The sequence below is a fragment of the Eucalyptus grandis genome, chromosome 5 (assembly GCF_016545825.1).
Source record: "Eucalyptus grandis isolate ANBG69807.140 chromosome 5, ASM1654582v1, whole genome shotgun sequence".
NCBI classification, from domain to species: Eukaryota; Viridiplantae; Streptophyta; class Magnoliopsida; order Myrtales; family Myrtaceae; genus Eucalyptus; species Eucalyptus grandis.
The window spans coordinates 20,082,755-20,101,608 of NC_052616.1; the positions used below are offsets into that span (position 1 = coordinate 20,082,755).

At 38.1% G+C, this 18,854-nt stretch overlaps 1 protein-coding gene across 2 annotated transcripts; it reads left to right on the top strand.

Annotated features, from left to right (window-relative positions):
• Positions 1–299: 299 nt before the first annotated feature.
• On the top strand, positions 300–11,754 carry LOC104444422 (protein VASCULAR ASSOCIATED DEATH 1, chloroplastic). Of its 2 annotated transcripts, none has more exons than XM_010058088.3 (18): positions 300–675; positions 1,215–1,274; positions 2,443–2,493; positions 2,688–2,753; positions 3,342–3,437; positions 3,572–3,673; positions 4,253–4,347; positions 4,425–4,624; positions 6,670–6,710; positions 6,859–6,946; positions 7,055–7,141; positions 7,266–7,320; positions 7,926–7,992; positions 8,419–8,518; positions 9,261–9,322; positions 9,413–9,455; positions 9,713–10,017; positions 11,289–11,754. In XM_010058088.3, the coding sequence occupies exons 1-18, from the start codon at positions 505–507 to the stop codon at positions 11,550–11,552; spliced, it is 1,953 nt and encodes a 650-aa protein (XP_010056390.2). In that variant the 5' UTR covers positions 300–504; the 3' UTR covers positions 11,553–11,754. The 2 variants fall into 2 exon arrangements, with proteins under 2 accessions (XP_010056390.2, XP_010056391.2); XM_010058089.3 differs by having other exon boundaries at positions 304–675; positions 9,716–10,017.
• The last annotated feature ends 7,100 nt before the right edge of the window (positions 11,755–18,854 follow it).

Consider the following 18,854-nt stretch of genomic DNA (forward strand, 5'->3'; position numbering starts at 1 on the left):
AAAAAAGAAAAGGGGAAAAAAGAATTCGGCTCGGGAGAAATTCCAAGTCAAACATGTAGGCCCCACGCCGCTTCACCTGCCGATCACGTGTACTCAACTCCAAGTTCCAACTCCTCCTCCTCGAGTCGGCTCGAAACCGACTCGTCCTTCTCCTCCTCGTCCCTGCCGTTGCCGAACGTGAACAAAAAAAAAAAAAAAAAAAAAAAAAGAGAGAGAAGAAGAAAAGAAGATTCATTTCCATTTCGTTTCCGCACTCCCCCAACCAACGAACCACCCACCCCCGTCCCTTTCCTTTCCTCTTCACGCTACCCCTCCCCCTCCTCCGTCCTCCCCGCACCGCCTCCGTCCGAACAACCGCCGCCATCCGCCGCCGCCGCAGCTGCCGCCGCAGATCTCTCTCTCTCTCTCACCGTCCGTGCCCCCCGCCATGGCGGTCGCGTCTCCCTCGAGCGCCGCCACCGTCGAAGTCATGGACGCCGCCGCCCCCCGCCGCCGCATCCTCCGATGACGATGTCCTCCTCCTCGGCGGCGGCGGCGGCGGCGGCGGCGGCGGCCGATCGCTCGCTGACGCCGTCGCCGTCGCCTCCCGCCTCCGGCGCGAACGAGTCGCCCGATCGGTGGGATCCGTCGAGCTCCTCCTCCCCCGCCGCTGCTCAGAGGGACGCCGAAATCCAGGTTCGGCCCCCCGCACCCGAATTGCGACCTGGTTTTTCTTATCTTTCGTCGCCGCGTGAGTTTTTTCCTAGTTTCGGAAGTGGAGTGCGTGCTTGTCGATCGCCGTTAGGGGGACGGTCGGTCGGTAGGCCATTGACTGTCCAGTCTCCACTTGGAGTTCGAACGTGTGAGTCGGAACTGTTTGACTACAATTTGAAGTTTGGGTTTTTGCGATGATGCGGGGGAATTCAGCAGTCTGCAATGCGAAGGTCGACGTCACGTGGAAATTCAGCAATACCTAACGGTTAATCGCCGTAATCGGCTTAAGATCATCTCTGCGCTCGATTCTGCGATCAGCTTTTTAGGATCATCTCCGCGCTTAATTGCCAAAACCCGCTTTTTTTTAACTGTTAGGGACGTACTTTTGGTTTTATAAGATTGATGATGCACAACTGCTATCCGTGAGTTCTGCTCAAAGCCCTTTTTTTGGGGGGGTGATTGGGAGGAGCTATGTAGAATGTGCCTCTTCTTTTGTGGTTATTGTGCTTTTGTTGTCACAGAATGCAGCATCACAGAGGAGCGAAGAGTACCGGCAACTGTTCAGACTTCCACCTGAGGAAGTAAGTGGATAAATGTTCAGATCACCTAATCTGTCTATCGCATGCTTGTGGAGGTTTTATCATCGTTCTCTTTGCCAAGACTTGCTTAAGAATTTGACTGGGGTTTTTCATCTTTTTTGAATGGGGGAAAAAAAGGAGAGGGACAACCTGCTGGGGCTTGTTGCATGACTTTCAATTAAGTGCTGGTGCTGCTGCACCCTTTTATCTTGGGGATTTTCTTTTTTAAGAAAGTTCTTCCTATATGCCTTCTTGGATATTCCATGCTTACTTAAATTATTGTGTGCAAGTTCTGGAGCTTGTATTATGTCTTGCAATGAAATTGCAATATCACTCAAGCTACTGAGCAAGTCGGTATATTCATGCTGATAAGATGTGCATCTTCCTTTGTACTGATTTTGCTCTTATGCTTCGCTATAAGTTATGCACGTGATGGTTATCTGATTCTTAAATTTTGATATGCTTTGTGATTAGTGCTGCTTTTTTATCTTATGAAGTAGCTTACTACTCACATGTTCAATCTAAGGTCTGTTTGGTCCTTGAAATCTCCAATTCTGTCCATTGACATTTTCAATCAAACTGGAGAACTGCTTGCAAAGTTGTTATGTGGCTATTGTTTTCATATTGAGATTTCCAGAAACTTGTTGCCAAACTTACAAATTGCAAAGTCCACTGGAGTTGAAATGATGGATTAGTAGGAAAAGATTTAGGAGTCAAGATTGATGGAGTTTGATGGCTTGTGTTTGGCTTGGTGGGGAACCACCGTTATTGATTAGATGAGGCTTAAGAGTAATTGACCTAGAAGGCTGCTTGGTATGGATGTAATGGTAGAATCTTTTAATTTCCACTCATTGTGTTACAATCCGGCTTTAATCTGGATCATGCAAATTATCTGAGTTCAAAGTCATAATTTCATCTCCTTCTCATGTGGACACATATTGAATATCATATATGCGTTATTGTTGATTAGAAGCTCGAGAAGAATTTCAGTGTCTTCCCTTCCATCGTGTACCATTGTATTTTGTTTATTTAGTAATGAACGTTAATTGGTCCTTCAATAAAGCCAGTCATTTTGGTAGAGATTGATAACTTTTCTCAGTATTTTATTTGTAGGCATTTAAGATTAGAGTTCTACCTATAGACCCTCATTCTCTTTAACTTTCCAATGCAGGTCCTTGTTCAGGATTTTAATTGTGCATGCCAGGAGAATATACTTATCCAGGTGTGACTACTTCTTATCTATAGGTCCTCCCTTGAGATCTAGTTATTCTCATCTGTTTTCCTATGATACTGGCATTAGTTAATTGACCGTCCTGATTTTATGTTTGGCATGTATTCTGTTGATGCTGGTTTATTTGGACTCTTGTAAAGATTAACATTTTCCATCTTGTCAACTTGATTTTTCTGCTGTTGCAGGGTCATATGTACCTGTTCGTGCACTATCTCTGCTTCTATTCCAACATATTTGGTTTTGAAACAAAGGTATGCTGTTGAACTGATCTGCTTACAATATTTTAGCACTGTGGTTTTTGTGATGAGAATTCTCACTTATTGCACGTTTGCAATTCTTTTTTGATATCGGGTGTTACAGGATATTGATGACCTTGTAGTATCAAATACCCATCATCACTAGACTATCCTAGAAACCATATCTCTATGCAGCACCTCCATTTTGTCAAATATGTAGCGCTTGAATATTCCGAGTTTTCCTAAGTTATTTGTGATTTCCCCATATGATCATGCTCACTTGGTTCATGATGGTTGTCTGTCATAAAACCATTTTGTAGCTCTATGGGGAATTCTTTATGAGCCAATGTCCTTTTCTTTGATTTTGGAATGAAGACTCGCTTCTTGTCAATTGCTCTGTGTGTGTGTGTGTCTTCTTTTCCTCCTCCTCTCTCTCTCTCTCTCTCTCTCTCCCCCCATATTTTATTTTATTTTATTTTTTTATTTTATATTTTCTTTTTTTAATGAATATCTGTTGTCAGTGAGCAACAGTAGATCCTTCTATGTGATTTTATTCTTTCTACTTTAAGTAGTCTTAAACTTTTCAAACTGTTTATGCTTCAGAAAATAATACATTTTGGAGACATTACAAGTGTTAAAAGAGCGAAGACTGCAGGTATCTTCCCCAATGCAATTGAAATATTTGCTGGAGGGAAAAAGGTAGTCTCGATTTTTGTAATTTCATTTCTTTGCTCACAAGTATGCAATGGGAGCCACACCTTTTCTTGTGGTTTTTCTGTTTTTCCAGTTTTCCTACATCATAAGTCTTCGATTTTTCAAAAATAATTTTGCAGTACTTCTTTGCATCTTTCCTGTCCCGTGATGAGGCCTTTAAGCTGATTAATGATGGATGGATGCAACATGGTGGTGACTTCAGAGTAGCCGTTGAGAAGCAGGTGATTTACTTTTTCACCTAGTTTGGTTGGTCACTCTTGAGGGAATCGTCTAGATTCAAATTTCACGGCTTTTTTCAATGCTTCCCTTTCCTACCTTCATTAATACAAAAAGAAGAATGAGAAGAAGTGCATATATGATGTGCAACAATCGCTAAGGGAAAATATTATCCAAGAGTAATGCTATAGATAATTTTTTTTTTTTTTTTGATCAAAGCTATAGATGATCGAGATCAGTTGAAAGAGTAATGCTAAAGATATTGAGATTGGTTTAAGAGAGTGGTTTATGAAGTGAGGCGATGAATTGTAAGTGGGTTTTATATAAGGGGTCTCATGCATTTAGTAGGAGTCTACTAAAAATCATCACAACCGATTTTAATGTCTTCAATTAGTCCATACCCACTTGCAATTCACCAATTTATTATATCAAATATTACATGGGTCAACAGTGTACATACTTTGGGATATCTGGAAGTGTAAACGGAACTCTATTTGGTTATGTTGTCAACTGTTTGCTTAGAAAGAAGAGGATGAATGTCAGATGGTTATTTTGACCATGTAGTTATAATTCACTGATCACAGGCATGTACATCTGAGTTAAGCTTCCAGGAAAATGGATCTGAATCTGATTCAGTGAGAAGCTCAAAATGCCTTGATGACATGGACATAAGCAATGGGTAATTTTATGTCCTGTCTGACTTAGATTCTAGCATTATTCCTGAAGTGTATCTAATGTGACATGCATATGAATCAGGAATGTTGATTTTCCTATTCCTGTTGATACTGTTATTGTGCCCAATGCGGAAGATGATAATGCATCTGCAACAGTTTCAGAATTCCAAGATACTGAAGAGAATGACTCCACACCTATTCCAGTTTGTTCTCCAGACTGTAATTCTTCATCTTCAGAAAAGACTTGGTCATGGAAGGTGGAAGATTATGATGCGCCAAAGAGTTAGTTGCTCCTGACTTTTTCCCCTGTCACTGTTTACTGACTTGTTTAGAAAGCATCTTTTTGCATCGACAAAGTCTTAAGAATTTGAATCCAATACCTCATCTTAATGCTGGTTGAAAGAAGTCCTCTTTGGTAGGTGTTGAAGAAAATATTTGGTCAAGCTTATTGGCCATCTAGGTTGCTTATAACATTAGTATGGACATCAAGAGTTTCTATGACTAGTAGAGTCTGTTTGGTAAAAGGTGGCTTTTGAGAGAGGTGGATCATTATCCGAATCAATGTTACATTTAAATGAGTAGATAGATCGACATATTTGTCAACTCAATGAGGTAATGAACCTCTTCTTATGGTTGATGAGGTCTCTCTGAGTGAACCCAAGCTTCGCAATGAATCAACCTTCAACTTCGTACTTTCTAACCTTGAATTGGACGGGTTGATTTTCTTGCTTCGACTATCGTTTGCGATGAGATTATATGAATGCTGGTTTGTTAAAGCGGGGAGGGTGTGGCTTCAGCCTTTTCTTCGACTAGCCTTTTCTTTCTTTGTCTGGGAGGTTGTGGCTTCAGCATCTACATGTCTTTCTACCCAAGTACCTGAGCCACAACATCGACTTTGCCAATTTATAAATCATTGACAACAACTGATAAGTCTTTTCATGAGTTGTTGTTATTTACATGGATCCTTTTGTGCTAATGCACCCCATTAAGTGTTATTTTCTTTTGTAGGATTTGCATATATGTCTTTCTTTGTAGTTCTTACTCTTTTTCACTCAAGATTCAGTATCTCTTTGACATGATTCGGTACCATGAAGTCATGTTTAACATCTTGAGTTTCTGCTTAACCAGTTTAGATAGCCTTCAATAATAAGTTCTGCTTGCTGATTGTTGACTAACCTTTTCAGATTCACATTGATCTCATCTTTTCATTTTTCCTGTGCTTTTGGGAGTCGACTGAAGAATTTCATACCTTGTAGTATCAACTAATCAGTGTTTTTCTTTTTTTCTGTTCTGCACCAGAAGGTGAACCTCTTTTAGATTTTCAACTTAGGTTGATTTATGAGGCTTGCCTTGCTTCTTTCGACAATATAAAGTTGGGTTCGACAGAATGAAATTCATAGAGCAGTCAACTGATATGGAATCATCAAAACTTGTTGTCCAGATTGACAATCTTAAAATTTCTTTCTGGTTACTAAGAACCTTAAAGATTCTTCGTATGTTAGTTGCCTCTGTTGTCTTTCTCATGGACTCAAAAGGACAATTAATAAAATTCTCATGGTTGGTTTTCTCCAAATATTCTTGAGTATTGTACTTTAGTTTGGGCTGTCCTTTAACAAGAAAGAGAAGTGGGATGCAAAGGTTAATTTGGATAGGTTTGGTTGTGTTTTGGATTATCCAGAATGTGAGTGGAATTAGAGTTTACTCTTAAGTATTTATGTTGTTCCCACTTCATGATGATTCTCAAGATCTGGCAATGTGGTGTCTTGGCATTAACGAATCATACATGGCATTTTGGCTGGACGGTTGGATGGTTCTTCGTGGATTTAAGGATACTGCATGTCCGTGCTTTAGTAAACATGATCTTAGTTTGACTGGATTGCTTGCTTGCTGTGTGTTCTTTTAGGTAATGGCATATATGGTGCTCTTTTTTTTTTTTTTTTTTTTTTTGGAAAAGTAGTTCAAGGTCAGAAAATTTTGAAAATCTGTTTTTCCTTTAAATGGATTCTGAAATTGATTGTTTAATTGTTTACATAAGAGGAAGTTGATACTTGGATTGACCATGTATTTGAATCTTCTCTTATTCCATCAAATGCTTGACTGTTTTTGGAGAAGCGATTTATTTCAGATGGTAGGAGACGCCTAAGGTGGGTGCTGGAATTGCAAGAGTAGCTTGCTTCTTTAGGTAGAGGAGATTGTACTAGGATGTGTGTGATGGTTCACAAGGTCAATTATAGCCTACTGGACACACAGCTCGACTAGAATTGTTCTTTTATTTTTATGGTAACTGTATCATGTAGTATTTTCTGACCTTGGGGCTTCACATGCAGTACCTGATTACCAGACAAAGGTTGCAGAATCCAAGTTCCCGGTAGTTATCTTTCCTCCTTATGGAGTTCTCAGTTTGAAAAGGATTCCTTTTTCTGAAGTGGCCATGATTATTGACTTATTATAACATTTTTTGGGCATTGTCTGATTTTGATTCAGTTTTTTCTAACCGTGGTATGTTTGATGTGCAGGTAAAGGTGGAGCAGTTCTTTAACCTGTTTTTCTCAAATGACGCTGTACAGTTTATTGAGTCATTTCATAGAAAATGTGGAGACAAAGGTATGACTATGTGGTCTCTGTATTTATGTACTTTTACCTAGTGTTCAATTTTGGGCTGCATCATCAAAAGTTTCACTTTGTCGAATTCGCTATTGCTACGTCTTTCAGAGCTCAAGTGCTCTCCTTGGCAACCACATGATCAGTTTGGGCATGCTCGTGAGGTGTCTTTTCAACATCCTATCAAGATATATTTTGGTATGAGTGTGATTCACCTGATTTGTATCGGTCATGCTTCAAGTTTTGAATAATTTTATCCATTTTGTACATTTAAAGATGGATGCACATATATCTTATTTAGTTTCCTTTGTTTTCTGCTAAGGGGCAAGATTTGGTAGCTGCCAGGAGGTGCAGAAATTTCGAGTATATAGGAACAGGTTGCTGAAATATATTTTCTTACAATGTAAATGGCCCTTTTGTAACATATGATGGTCTGTGGTTTTGGTATTATTTTGTCACATTTTTTTTTTTTTTTGTTTAATTGAGCCGTGCAAAAACTCTTTCTTGCTTTCTAGATATCTGATTGACAGGGAGATCTTTGATGAGCTTATACTGACATGGCTACAATTTCAAGTGCCATTTTTGATATTCTGCCTAACCTTTTGGGCTAGGAAGACTATTTTTAAATTTCTTACCTTTAATCATTAAGACCACTGCCAATCAAGTGGATGGCTGCATATTTTTTCCCCCTGATATGAGTAAATTTACCAATCAAATATATAGTCAAGATCGAGATGCATAACTACAATTTCAACCACACACCACTTCAGAGGTATGCTGCCTCTAGAGTAAATATTATCTTTTATTTGCTTGCATTTGTTTCCGTACGTGTTTATTGCATGATATTTTTCAATTCTATTCTTGACTAATTTGATTCTTTATTAGAGGTTTATTATTGTGGAATAACTTTCAGTGACATAATTTGTTTTCTAGTTATGTTTCTATGCCTACTTCTTGACATTCTTGCTTTTGCTTTTGCCAGTCATTTGGTCATTGAGACATCACAAGAAATCAACGACGTACCATATGGAGATTATTTTCGGGTGGAGGTAGCCATCATGATGCTATGAATTTAACTTTAGTTATTTCTGTGGCTTGTCGTACTGGTTTTTAGAAATTATTGGTAGCACAATCAAAGTCACTTTGCTTCCTGTGTGGATGCAATAGTGGAAGGGAAGGAGGGCTAGTTGTCACATTGGATTTGTAGTAGAAAGGAGGCATGTATATTTTCATGCTTATTGAAGTTAATTGGACATATATAAGTAAGGTACATGTACGCATATATGTGCATCCGTTCATGTGCAAGTTATACATGACCATGCACATTGGCATGCTCTCTGTGGGGCTACTTCACGTGTTTACATCTGTTGAACTTAGTCTTTGAAAAGATTAATTTTCTTCTCTCATCTGGTAGATTTGAATTGTGAAGTGTGTTCTACAGCTCATTTTTTCTGGTTGATCCTCTATGTACTCAGGGACTATGGCACGTCAGAAGAGATGGTGATGAATCAAAACAATGTTGCAGCTTGTGTGTATATGTTAATGTGGCTTTTGTAAAGAAAACCATGTTTAGAGGTTTGCCTTTTCCCTAGTCTTTTATATTCAGCTTGCCAGATCATCATGTGCGATGCATGGATAACTAATATACTTGGTGAAGGCAATATTTCGCCCTTAATTGTAAAAATAAAATGAGAAAAGGAAATGTTTTTTATTTTTATCTATCGTATGGAACTTGTTTGTCTGCTGCATTCTCTTTACATGTCTCAGCATATTATGATTAAAGCTTGTTTAAAAATGTGATAGAAGCTTTTGCTATTGGTTTTGTTCTTAGCTTCATGGAAAAAGGGGTAGAAGCTTTTACCATTGTTGAAAAGTCGTAATGGGATTTAAGTACATCTTTCAGAGTCTTGTTGGGTATCCAATGATTGACTATTTGATTGTTATATCAAGTATGGATAATTCCTCTCTTGAGATAAAATTACGGTTTCCTTGATGCTCATAAGAGATGGCGGGCAATCCTTTTGGAAAATCTGGATTGCTACTCAATGGAAAATGAATATATGCCTTTTCATAATGCTAATTGATTGGTTGACCATTGTCGTTTGTTTCATAAATGATTGACTTTCTATAATTGAGTGTTTTTCCTGGATAGGCAGCTTTTGGTATGTTTTGGTGAACTTTTGCTGATAAGATAGATGACGAGTTTTAGTAAGAAGTTGAATTTGCAGGCATAGATTCACCTTATGCTAATGTTGATTTGAATCCATCTTGCTTGCTTTTTCTCCATGGTTGATCCGGTCTGTCTGCATCTTTTCAGGAAAAATTGTGCAGTCTACATTGGAGGAATGCCGGGAAGCTTATGCAATTTGGGTGGAAATGGTATCACCATACATTTGCATTGTTCTTCCTATTTTGTTTGGGTTAGATTAGACTGTATTACTGATCTGTTAGTGTTTACTGTGTTTTTAGGCCCATGAATTACTGAAGGAGAGAAATCTTGAAAAGCAAGAAGGTAATGAATCACTCTACGAGTGATTATCCTTTGTTAGCAGGTCTAGTTTTGCACATTCATTTAGCTTTACTTGCAAAATACTTGAATTGACCACATATTGCTCAAGTTGAATTGCTTGGCAGAATCATGCCTTAGGAAAATTTTCTGATTGGCTTGCATGGGTGATGGATTTCTTAAGTTGTTTTATTAGTTTGCACTTTTGTTCATGTTGTTACTCGTATCTTTATTCAATGTGTTACCCATGTTGACAATTAAAGCAGATAGAGCTCCTGAGTGTAACTTGATTCAGAATGGGGGAGCGAGTCTAGAATCAAAAGAAAATATTGGGAATGTTGCAGAGGTGTCTACTGAGATAACTAACAGTTCAAGGATGCCAAAGATGTCTGATTCCACAAATGTTCAACAGAATGAAGCCAGCTTTTCTCATGGAAATCGGATCGACAGTGCCACTATGCTTTCTGCACTGAGAGAAACTCTGGTGAAATTCTTGTCTAACATGAGAAGCCAAACCAATTTTCCACTACTCGTAGCCGTAATTTTCGCTGTGATTCTTTTAATGCAGGTAGGCTTTCCATCCTGTAACTTTTACTTAAAAGCTGAAGGCATCATATTTAATGAAAAAAGTGCTTCATAGGATATTATTACTGAGCATTCTGTTGGTATTATTATATATAAGCATATTTTTCTGTTCACATTATTTGCAAGTTTTGTTGTCATTGAAGTAGACTGTATACATTGTTTCCTTTTATTTTTGTATTAGGCTGTATCCTTAGAAGGAATATAGAATCTGCATCATCTGACCCTAAGCTGCAGTATGGGCTGTTATTGTCGGACAGTGTTATGTAATTTCTTTGCCAGATTATTAAATTGTGCTAAACTTTATAATTTTTTAGAATAACTGTGTGATTACCTACATTTAGTGTCATCTTTAGAAGAGCGTTAAATGTGGTAACGTGATTTTTTTTTTTAAACAATAGCCATGTGATAGCCTTGATTACTCTTTCCCACATGATGGTATGCATATATTGAAGATGTCGGAAAGAAATCACCTGTGCCTTTGCGATAACCTGTTCTGTTCTCAAGATAAAAGGCTTTTGACCCCCTGTTGCAACCTCAACGTATTTTACTTATGGTTAATTGCATAAATTCTCTGATAGTCACACTTAGACCTTTTAGCTAAATTTAGGTAGGATAAAGCAGAGAAATTTAGAAAAAAAAAAAAAAAAAAAAAAAAAAACAACAGTTGACAACCAGGTATGAGTTTGATTGCTGTAGTCACTCTTAAGATATCGGAGCTCACTAGTCAACCATAAAAGGAGACTCCCTTTTTAGCCAAGAATCATAAAAGTTGATGGCCAGCTCGTCTGTTATACGATATATATATATCTATATGTATGTATGTATGGACATACGCACGCATGCATGTGCTTATTGTACTGTTGTATGACAATTCTTGCTTGAAAGTGTAAATGCAGCGAGTTCATGGTATCTATATTTTTTTTTTATGGTTTACATGTGCACTTTTGTGTTTTGTAATTCTTAATAATGCGGGTTGTACATCAGCACTTCACATGGTTTACATGTGCACTTTTGTGTTTTGTAATTTTAATAATGCGGGTTGTACATCAGCACTTCACATGGTTTTTTCTCCATCACTACTACACCTTCCCCTATTGTACTTCTCATAGAACTGATCTGTATTTGCTAAATTTTCGGCAATTATATATTTTTAAGAATATGAACTCTTGCCTCTTGCTATCTGGCAGGTAGATTTTAGAAATTTTGGTCGATTATTAGTGAGATACTCACCAATGTGCGGTATACTTGATGCAGGTTAGCATAGTTCTGCTCCTATCCAGGCCACAAAATGTCCATATCATTTCTCAAGCGGACTACCTTGGTGGCTTGGGCAGTGGAGCGGGTGAAAGATCTCCTGAAGCAGTCGCCTGGTTGGAGAAACGATTATACCATCTTAAGGACGAAATGACCATGGTTGAAGCTAGGATTGAGAGGATGCGTTGGGAACATGCACGACTAAAAGAACAGCTGAGAGAGCTAGAACACGTAAATAACCAGAGAAGACAAAAAGGTACATGACGTGGCCATTCTTTTATGATGCACGTTGTACGAGTACATAATTTCTGTAATAAATAGCCAATATCCTGATTTGTGAGGCAATAAATTGCGAAGAGATTCATCCCATCAGCCTAACAGGTTTTAGGGTCCTTTTGATTGTTTATCGGGGAGATGAAGTCTGTGACTTGCGTGGCTAGTAATTCTATTAAAACCATTTCACTGATTACTCAGTGCACATTCGTAGTACCGTTAGGCATCGAACCCTTCATCCGAAACAAGACATTGGTACGTTTCAGCTGAGAGATCTTGAAGGTGTTCGTGGTAGGAGCAAATGCTTGATTAGATATTCAAGTTGGATATGTTGGCTTGAACTACGGATACATCAAGCAAAACAATAGGGGCCATTTACCTTTTCCACGAGTCAGTCGATTGTGTTATAGAATGAGGATGTCGGATGTTATCTAGCATGGTTTCCACCAAGACGATATTAAGAGTGGCAGTGCGCAAAATTGATCCTTGGTACTTTGCACTTATGAGCACAGCCACACCGTAAAAGGAGAGACTCTCTAGACTGGGAAGATGAAAGATATGTGGACACCAGAAGACTATGTTTATGTTTCTAATAAGTAGATTGAAGGTTCTGTTCTTTCTTCAGGATCACATCTCCGGTGGATGGTTGGAGTTCGTTATTTACCGGTAGAACTCGTGACATAATAACGAGGAAAGTGCCATATATGGACCAGATGAATGTTTAGTGATCTTTTTAACACGTTTTGAAATATCCGGTTCAACAGGACCGGGAGATAGATTTGTCATCCTACCTAAGCGAAGTAGAGCAGCGCTTGAAGCGCAGAGCGGTCTTTAGCGAGAAAAACCTAAGCCTTCTCCTTATTTGAGTCCCTTCCTCCCTGCCTGCCTGCCTGCCTGCCTTGTTTATCGATCGATAGGGGTTCCTTTGAGACACAGGAAATGTGCAAATCGGCCGCCAATTGGCCGCTGCCAAGCAAGCAGCGGAAGGTTTGTTAAACGTGCTTTTCTTCTCTCTTTGAGTGCGATTTCCTTTAGTTGAAACCATCCAACCAAGTACAGATAATTCCTGCAAACATCCTAGTTCGCGAAAATTATTTAACAAGTTCTAAACCTATTTTATTTAGTCATAAACTTTTTAATTGTATCGATTTAGTTTTAAATTTTTTGTCAATTTGCCAATTTTGTTCTAAATATTTTGATGATATGTCAATGTAGTCATTTAAGCCAATTATTGGAATTGTAAGTTTAGGACTAAATTGGAAAAAAATACTAAAAAGTCTTAAATCTATTGTACCGATACTAATTTAAATCTAAAATTTTCAATTGAATCAATTTAGTCATAAATTTATTTATTGATGTGAATGTGTCCTAAGTGGTATGACAGGTGTTGACATGAATATATATATAATATTTCAAATATTTAACTAATTTTTTCGCTCATTTTCTCATTTTTTTTTAAACTATTAATGGCTAGCAAGGGGCCGCGAGCCATTGGGTGAGGGCTTGCAAGCCTTGCCCAAATGTGGGCAAGGGCTCATGGTCGGGGGCACGAGGGAACTAAGCTTTGGCTGGTGGTCAATGGCTCGTCCTCAACAATTAAAAAAAGAAAAGAAAAGAAAAGGTGGAAAAGAGAAGAAAAAAAGAATAGGAAAATTAATAAAAACTAATAAATAATCAAAAAGTATATAAAAAAAATGTCTATGTTAATGTTAGTCGTGTCAAGTAGAACAATTGACGTTCATATCAGTGATTTTTGGCATGAATTGGCTAGATGGACCCAATTGGTATTAATGTAAAAACATTTATGATTAAATTGATCCAATCGAAATGTTTAACATTGCATTGGCATTAATACAATATATTTAGGAATTTTTTGGTACTTTTTTCGACTAAATTGGCAAAATCTAAAAATGCTTAGAACTAAATTGGCCGTCTTTCAATAAGGCTCCGTTTGTTTTGCGGAAAATAATTTTCAGAAAAAAAGTTTTTCGGATTTTCGGCGTTCGTTTGATGGAAAATGAATTCTCTGGGAAAATGTTTCTTATGAAAGAAAAAAAAGTTTTCTAAATTAAGGAAAATGTTTCCCAATGGTCGGGGGCACAAGGGCACTAAGCCTTGGTTGGTGGCCAATGGCCTGCCCTCAACAGTTAAAAAAAAGAAAAGAAAAGAAAAGGTGGAAAAGAGAAGAAAAAAGAATAGGAAAATTAATAAAAACTAATGAAAAATCAAAAAGTATAAAAAAAAATGTCTGTTAATGTTAGTTGTGTCAAGTAGAACAATTGACATTCATATCAGTAATTTTGGCATGAATTGGCTAGATTGACTTAATTGGTACTAATGTAAAAACATTTATGATTAAATTAATTCAATTGAAATGTTTAATACTGCATTGGCACTAATACAATATATTTAGGAATTTTTTGGTACTTTTCTCAACTAAATTGGCAAAATCTAAAAAAGCTTAAAACTAATTTGACACAATTCAAATGTTTAAAATTGAATTGGCCGTCTTTCAATAAGGGCTCCGTTCGTTTCGCGGAAAATAATTTCCGGGAAAACGTTTTCCGGATTTTTCGGTGTTCATTTCACGGAAAATGAATTCTCTGGAAAAATGTTTTCCATGAAAAAAAGAAAGTTTTTTTAATTTTTAAAAGTGGAAAACATTTTCCTCACTTAACTGTCTTATCTCACACCTCTACAAATCTTCATTTCATTCTCCCATTTCTTCGTCTTTATTTGAATTATTTTTTAATTATTTTTTTCTTTTTTTAATTCGAATTATTTTTAATTTCCTTTTAATTTTCTATTTCTTTTTATTTTCTTTGTTTCCCATTTTTTTTTCTTTCTTGGCTAGTCGTCACCGTTGTCGCAAACCTCGAGCTCATTGATCTCAAGCTTGTGCTCTACATTCTTGCTTATCATTTTCTTTATATACTTTACTCTGCAGTTATACATTGTTCAAGCAAATGGCTCTACATGCTTGACTTCTTTTTTCTTTTGTTTATTAAAATACAAAAGACACGGGATGAGAACAGACCACTCAACTAGAAGATTTTCATTAGGGCTGCACATGCTTCGCTTCTTTTGTCTTTTGCTTCTTTTTAAAATCTATACTAACATTTTTTAGAGTAGATGCGCGTTTGGTGATAATGAAGGAACAAAGATATGAAGCAAGTTTGCTTGGATTTAAATGCAAGTTCATATTTGATGGATTTATAGGTCGGTAAGTAATACATGCTTAAGTAGTGAAGTCTTAGAAAATATTTTCCTTACTGAACACTGAAAAATATTTTCCGAAGCATTTTCAGGTTTTAGCTGAATATCAGAAAATATTGTCATTTTTTTGGAAAATGACTTGTAGAAAAATATTTTTCGAAAATGGTTAATTTTTCGGGAAATGAACGGATCCTAAGTTTAGGACTTTTCAGATAGTACGTATTCCATAGACTTTTAAAAGTCTAGGGATACATGTAAGAAATAAGGAAAGAAAACCAAGGGGCAAACAGGAATTCTCCAGCATCCCCCATTCTGAGTACCATTCCATGTACCTCGTGCTCAAATTTCAACAAAGTCACGGGCATGACGGGCCATCAACCAAAGCTTGTCATCGGATTTCACAATGCGCAGGCTCCATTTTCAACACGTTCCATCATGACGATATCTCTCTCTCTCTCTCTCTCTCCCTCCCGATCTCTCGATCTCATAGTGCTGTAGGGGCACACACCAGGGAGGGCCGAGTGGTGCTTGATTCTCGTTACACGCTACTGTCGCGTGGCATCCTTGCACGATTCCCGGACGATCGACATCGGACGCCAATCGTTCCTCGGATCGCGTTAGGCGGGCATCGCCGTGTCTCGGAAGCACTCGCTAAATCCTCGCCACTGGGTGCCCCGTGACTCCGTAGTGGAGGAACTTCAGAGTCTCCCACCATGTGAGCGGTTCTCCCACAGGCCACGACGAGCGATGGACCACGGCCCACCGTCCAAAATGCTATGATTGCCACGGCTTGGGTGGAGTCCGTATGCGATACATGTACAATCGATCTTGGCGTCATAATTGACGCCACTTGATTTAGGTGAGAAATAGGGGAAAAAGTACAGTTAGGCAAAGGTAAGTTATGGTAGATATAAGGAATTGGTTTATTAAAATATTTAGATGATAAATTATACCTTCAACTTAAACTTTTAGAATATTAAATAACGGTTTCACAAAATTTCACATGGTATCAAAGTGATGAGATTTCTAGGCCCCTTGCTTCCCCCAATCAAATATTTCCACACTTTAGGTCAAGGCCAAAGTCCAACCTACACATGAGAGGAGGTATGAAAAGCTTAAACTTTTAGAACAAATCTTATAGGATCAATTAGTGAAAGATGGAATATGGGCGTAAACATGGCGACTCTTTGCCAATCGCATCGTAATGTAGTGGCACTAGATGTGGGTGGCTCAGCAGTCTCGTGCTTCCCTATTTTTGACAAGATCACGAGTTCGAGCGTGATTTTATAGAGTGATCTTTAACAACCAGCTGTATTGACCATAGTTTTGCCAATTGTGAATGTGATCTCGTTCCAATAGTTGCCACCTTAACTACTCCTTTTGGAAACTTGACCCATATGTAATGTGCCTAGTTGTTGCACTTGGTATTAGAGCATATCTACATGGTAGTTTTTGGAATCCTACCCGCCTGGTAGGATCAAGGTTCCTACATTGAATAGGAGAGGATTTGTGACATGATATATAAGTGCTACCAACCCTCAAGTGATCACCAACTTTCGGTGGTCATTACTTCTTTCAAGAGCTCGATTCCCGAAATTCAGGCCCGGAGCTCTTCTTTTTCACAAGATACATTATATGGTCATTGAATACGTTACTATTTTCATGAATTAGGTAAGAAAAAGCAAAACAGAAATCTCCGTGTTTCGTGACCGGGGGTTCTCAAGGCATAAAAGGCAGAAGGGGTGGTCAAGATGACCGGGCATACCTTGAAAGTTTTACAAGAATTTAAAATATTTGTAAATGGTGTAAGGTTACTTTCTTCCTTGGGACGGAGCGTAGCTGATTCCAACTGCAATTATTGGAATTTGAAAAATTTGTCCATCTAGGTGGGGGTTTATATGGGGAAAGCATGTTTGACCCCACAATAATTGGTTTTTGAGCCATGTCCTGTTGATATCACAAAAGAACTTTTTGAGCCATGTCCTGTTGATATCACAAAAGAACTACTCTCCCTCTCTCTCTCTCTCGATCGAAACTGTATCTTTCAGATAACGGTATAGATGACCTACTTTTTGTAATAAAGTTATCACAATACTTTATAAAATTTTTGTAAATGGTGTTTTAACTTAAGGTTACCTTCTTCTTCTTTTTCCCTCCTTTTCTCATTTTTTTTACAGCCTTTATGTACAAGACAAAATGCATTTATAAATGTGATTAGGTCTGTTTGATGAAAAACCATTCTCAAATTTCTTTTTTTTTGGAGACTTTTCAGCATTTGAGTGACAAAAAATTAGTTGATAAACAATAGGCGGGTGCCACATACCTCAAGTGCCAAAACTTAGTATTTGTGGACACTTAAAGTGCTAAAATTTCTAAAAGGTACACCTAAGTGTCAAAATCGGAGAAAAATAGACACTTAAGTGCTAACGGCGAAAAATTCCGGTTAAAATGTTGACGTGGCATTTTTCAGTGACATTTTTTTATTGAGGTGACAATTTTTTTAAAAAAAAAAAAAAAAAAATTATTCACATGGCATTGGCATGGCTAGCCTATCTCAAAATGATGTCATTTTGCTCTAAAAATTGATTTTTAGTATAAATATTAATGAAATTTGAAAAAAAAAAAACAAGGGTTGCGGTAAAGCGATGAGGGCCTCTATGACCCTCACCACTACTGCCGCCCCATTGTCATCGGAAAGGGTTGGCGATGGTGGATTGAGGGTTGGTCGGGGTTGTTGGGCCTTGGCCATTGGCTGGTGGCCTTGGCTGACCGCCGAAGAGAGCCTACGGCCCTCGCCCGGATCTAGGGCGTGGGCTCACAACCCTCCACCATATTCAGTGAGGGTGTTTGGATTTGGGGCAAGGGCTAGTGGTTGACCAGGGTCGCCGGCCACTAGCTAAGGCCTAGCCACCCCAGCTAATCGTCGCCCACCATTGCCAGCCCTTTTTGGCGATGGTGGGGCAGCAACTGTGGCAAGCTCGCTGCTTTGCTACAACCTTATATATATAATTTAATTAATATTTATTTAAAAATCAATTTTTAGGACAAAATGACGTTTTGCACTTTCATTGCTGAGTAGACTTTCCGGCGAGCCACGTTGACCACTTATAATATTAAAAATAAGTCACGTTGGATTTTCGGCTACCCTTACCGAAGTTGGCATTTAAGTGTATCTTTCAAAAGTTTTAATATTTAAGTATCATCTGTGTCAAGTTTTGGCACTTTTGATATATTTTTGGGAAGATGACTTTCCCTCCTGATAAGAAAGAATTCATTTTTCTTGACTTTTTGTAGTGCGTCCAAGTGAGAAGAAGATGTCCCTTTGTGTCTACTTCCTATCTTTCTCATCAATTTTTTTTTTCCTATAGGTCTCATATGTTTTTTTTCCATAAATCCTGTCTATCATATACTGAATAAACAAAGAAGAAGTCAACTCTACTCTGTTAATCATTACATGTCATTTTTAACTATACAAGTTGCTTCTAGTGGATTCACTCAAAGTCAAATACCATAAAACCAACTTTTTAAAGTTAATTTCATCACAAATAAACTTAAATAGAATTTTTTGAAACATTTTCCAAGGATAAGAAGTTTTGAGGGTAACAAACAAACCTTAAGATTCACTTGTTACTCTTAGCATCTCTCACTAACATGTTTAGGTTAAATTTACTTACATTGCATCAGCTATATGCTTGTCACCAATTTAGGTCGTTGACCTCGGCTCCATGGCCATATGCGATGGCCAAACTTGAATTTTGATGGCAACCATGGACCTTAGGTTTGAGGTCTGAATGCCTCCATTATGTGGCAACAACCTTTTTGGAGGCCACAACCCCTGACTAGGGTTGCCGGCCACTAGCTAAGGCCTAGCCACCCCAACTAACCCTCGCCCACCATTGCCAGCCCTTTCTGGCGATGGTGGGGCAACAACTGTGGCAAGCTCGCTACTTTTCTACAACCTTATATATATAAAATTAATTAATTAATTAAATTAATATTTATTTAAAAATCAATTTTGGGACAAAATGACGTTGTTTTACACTTTCATTGCTAAGTAGACTTTCCGGCGAGCCATGT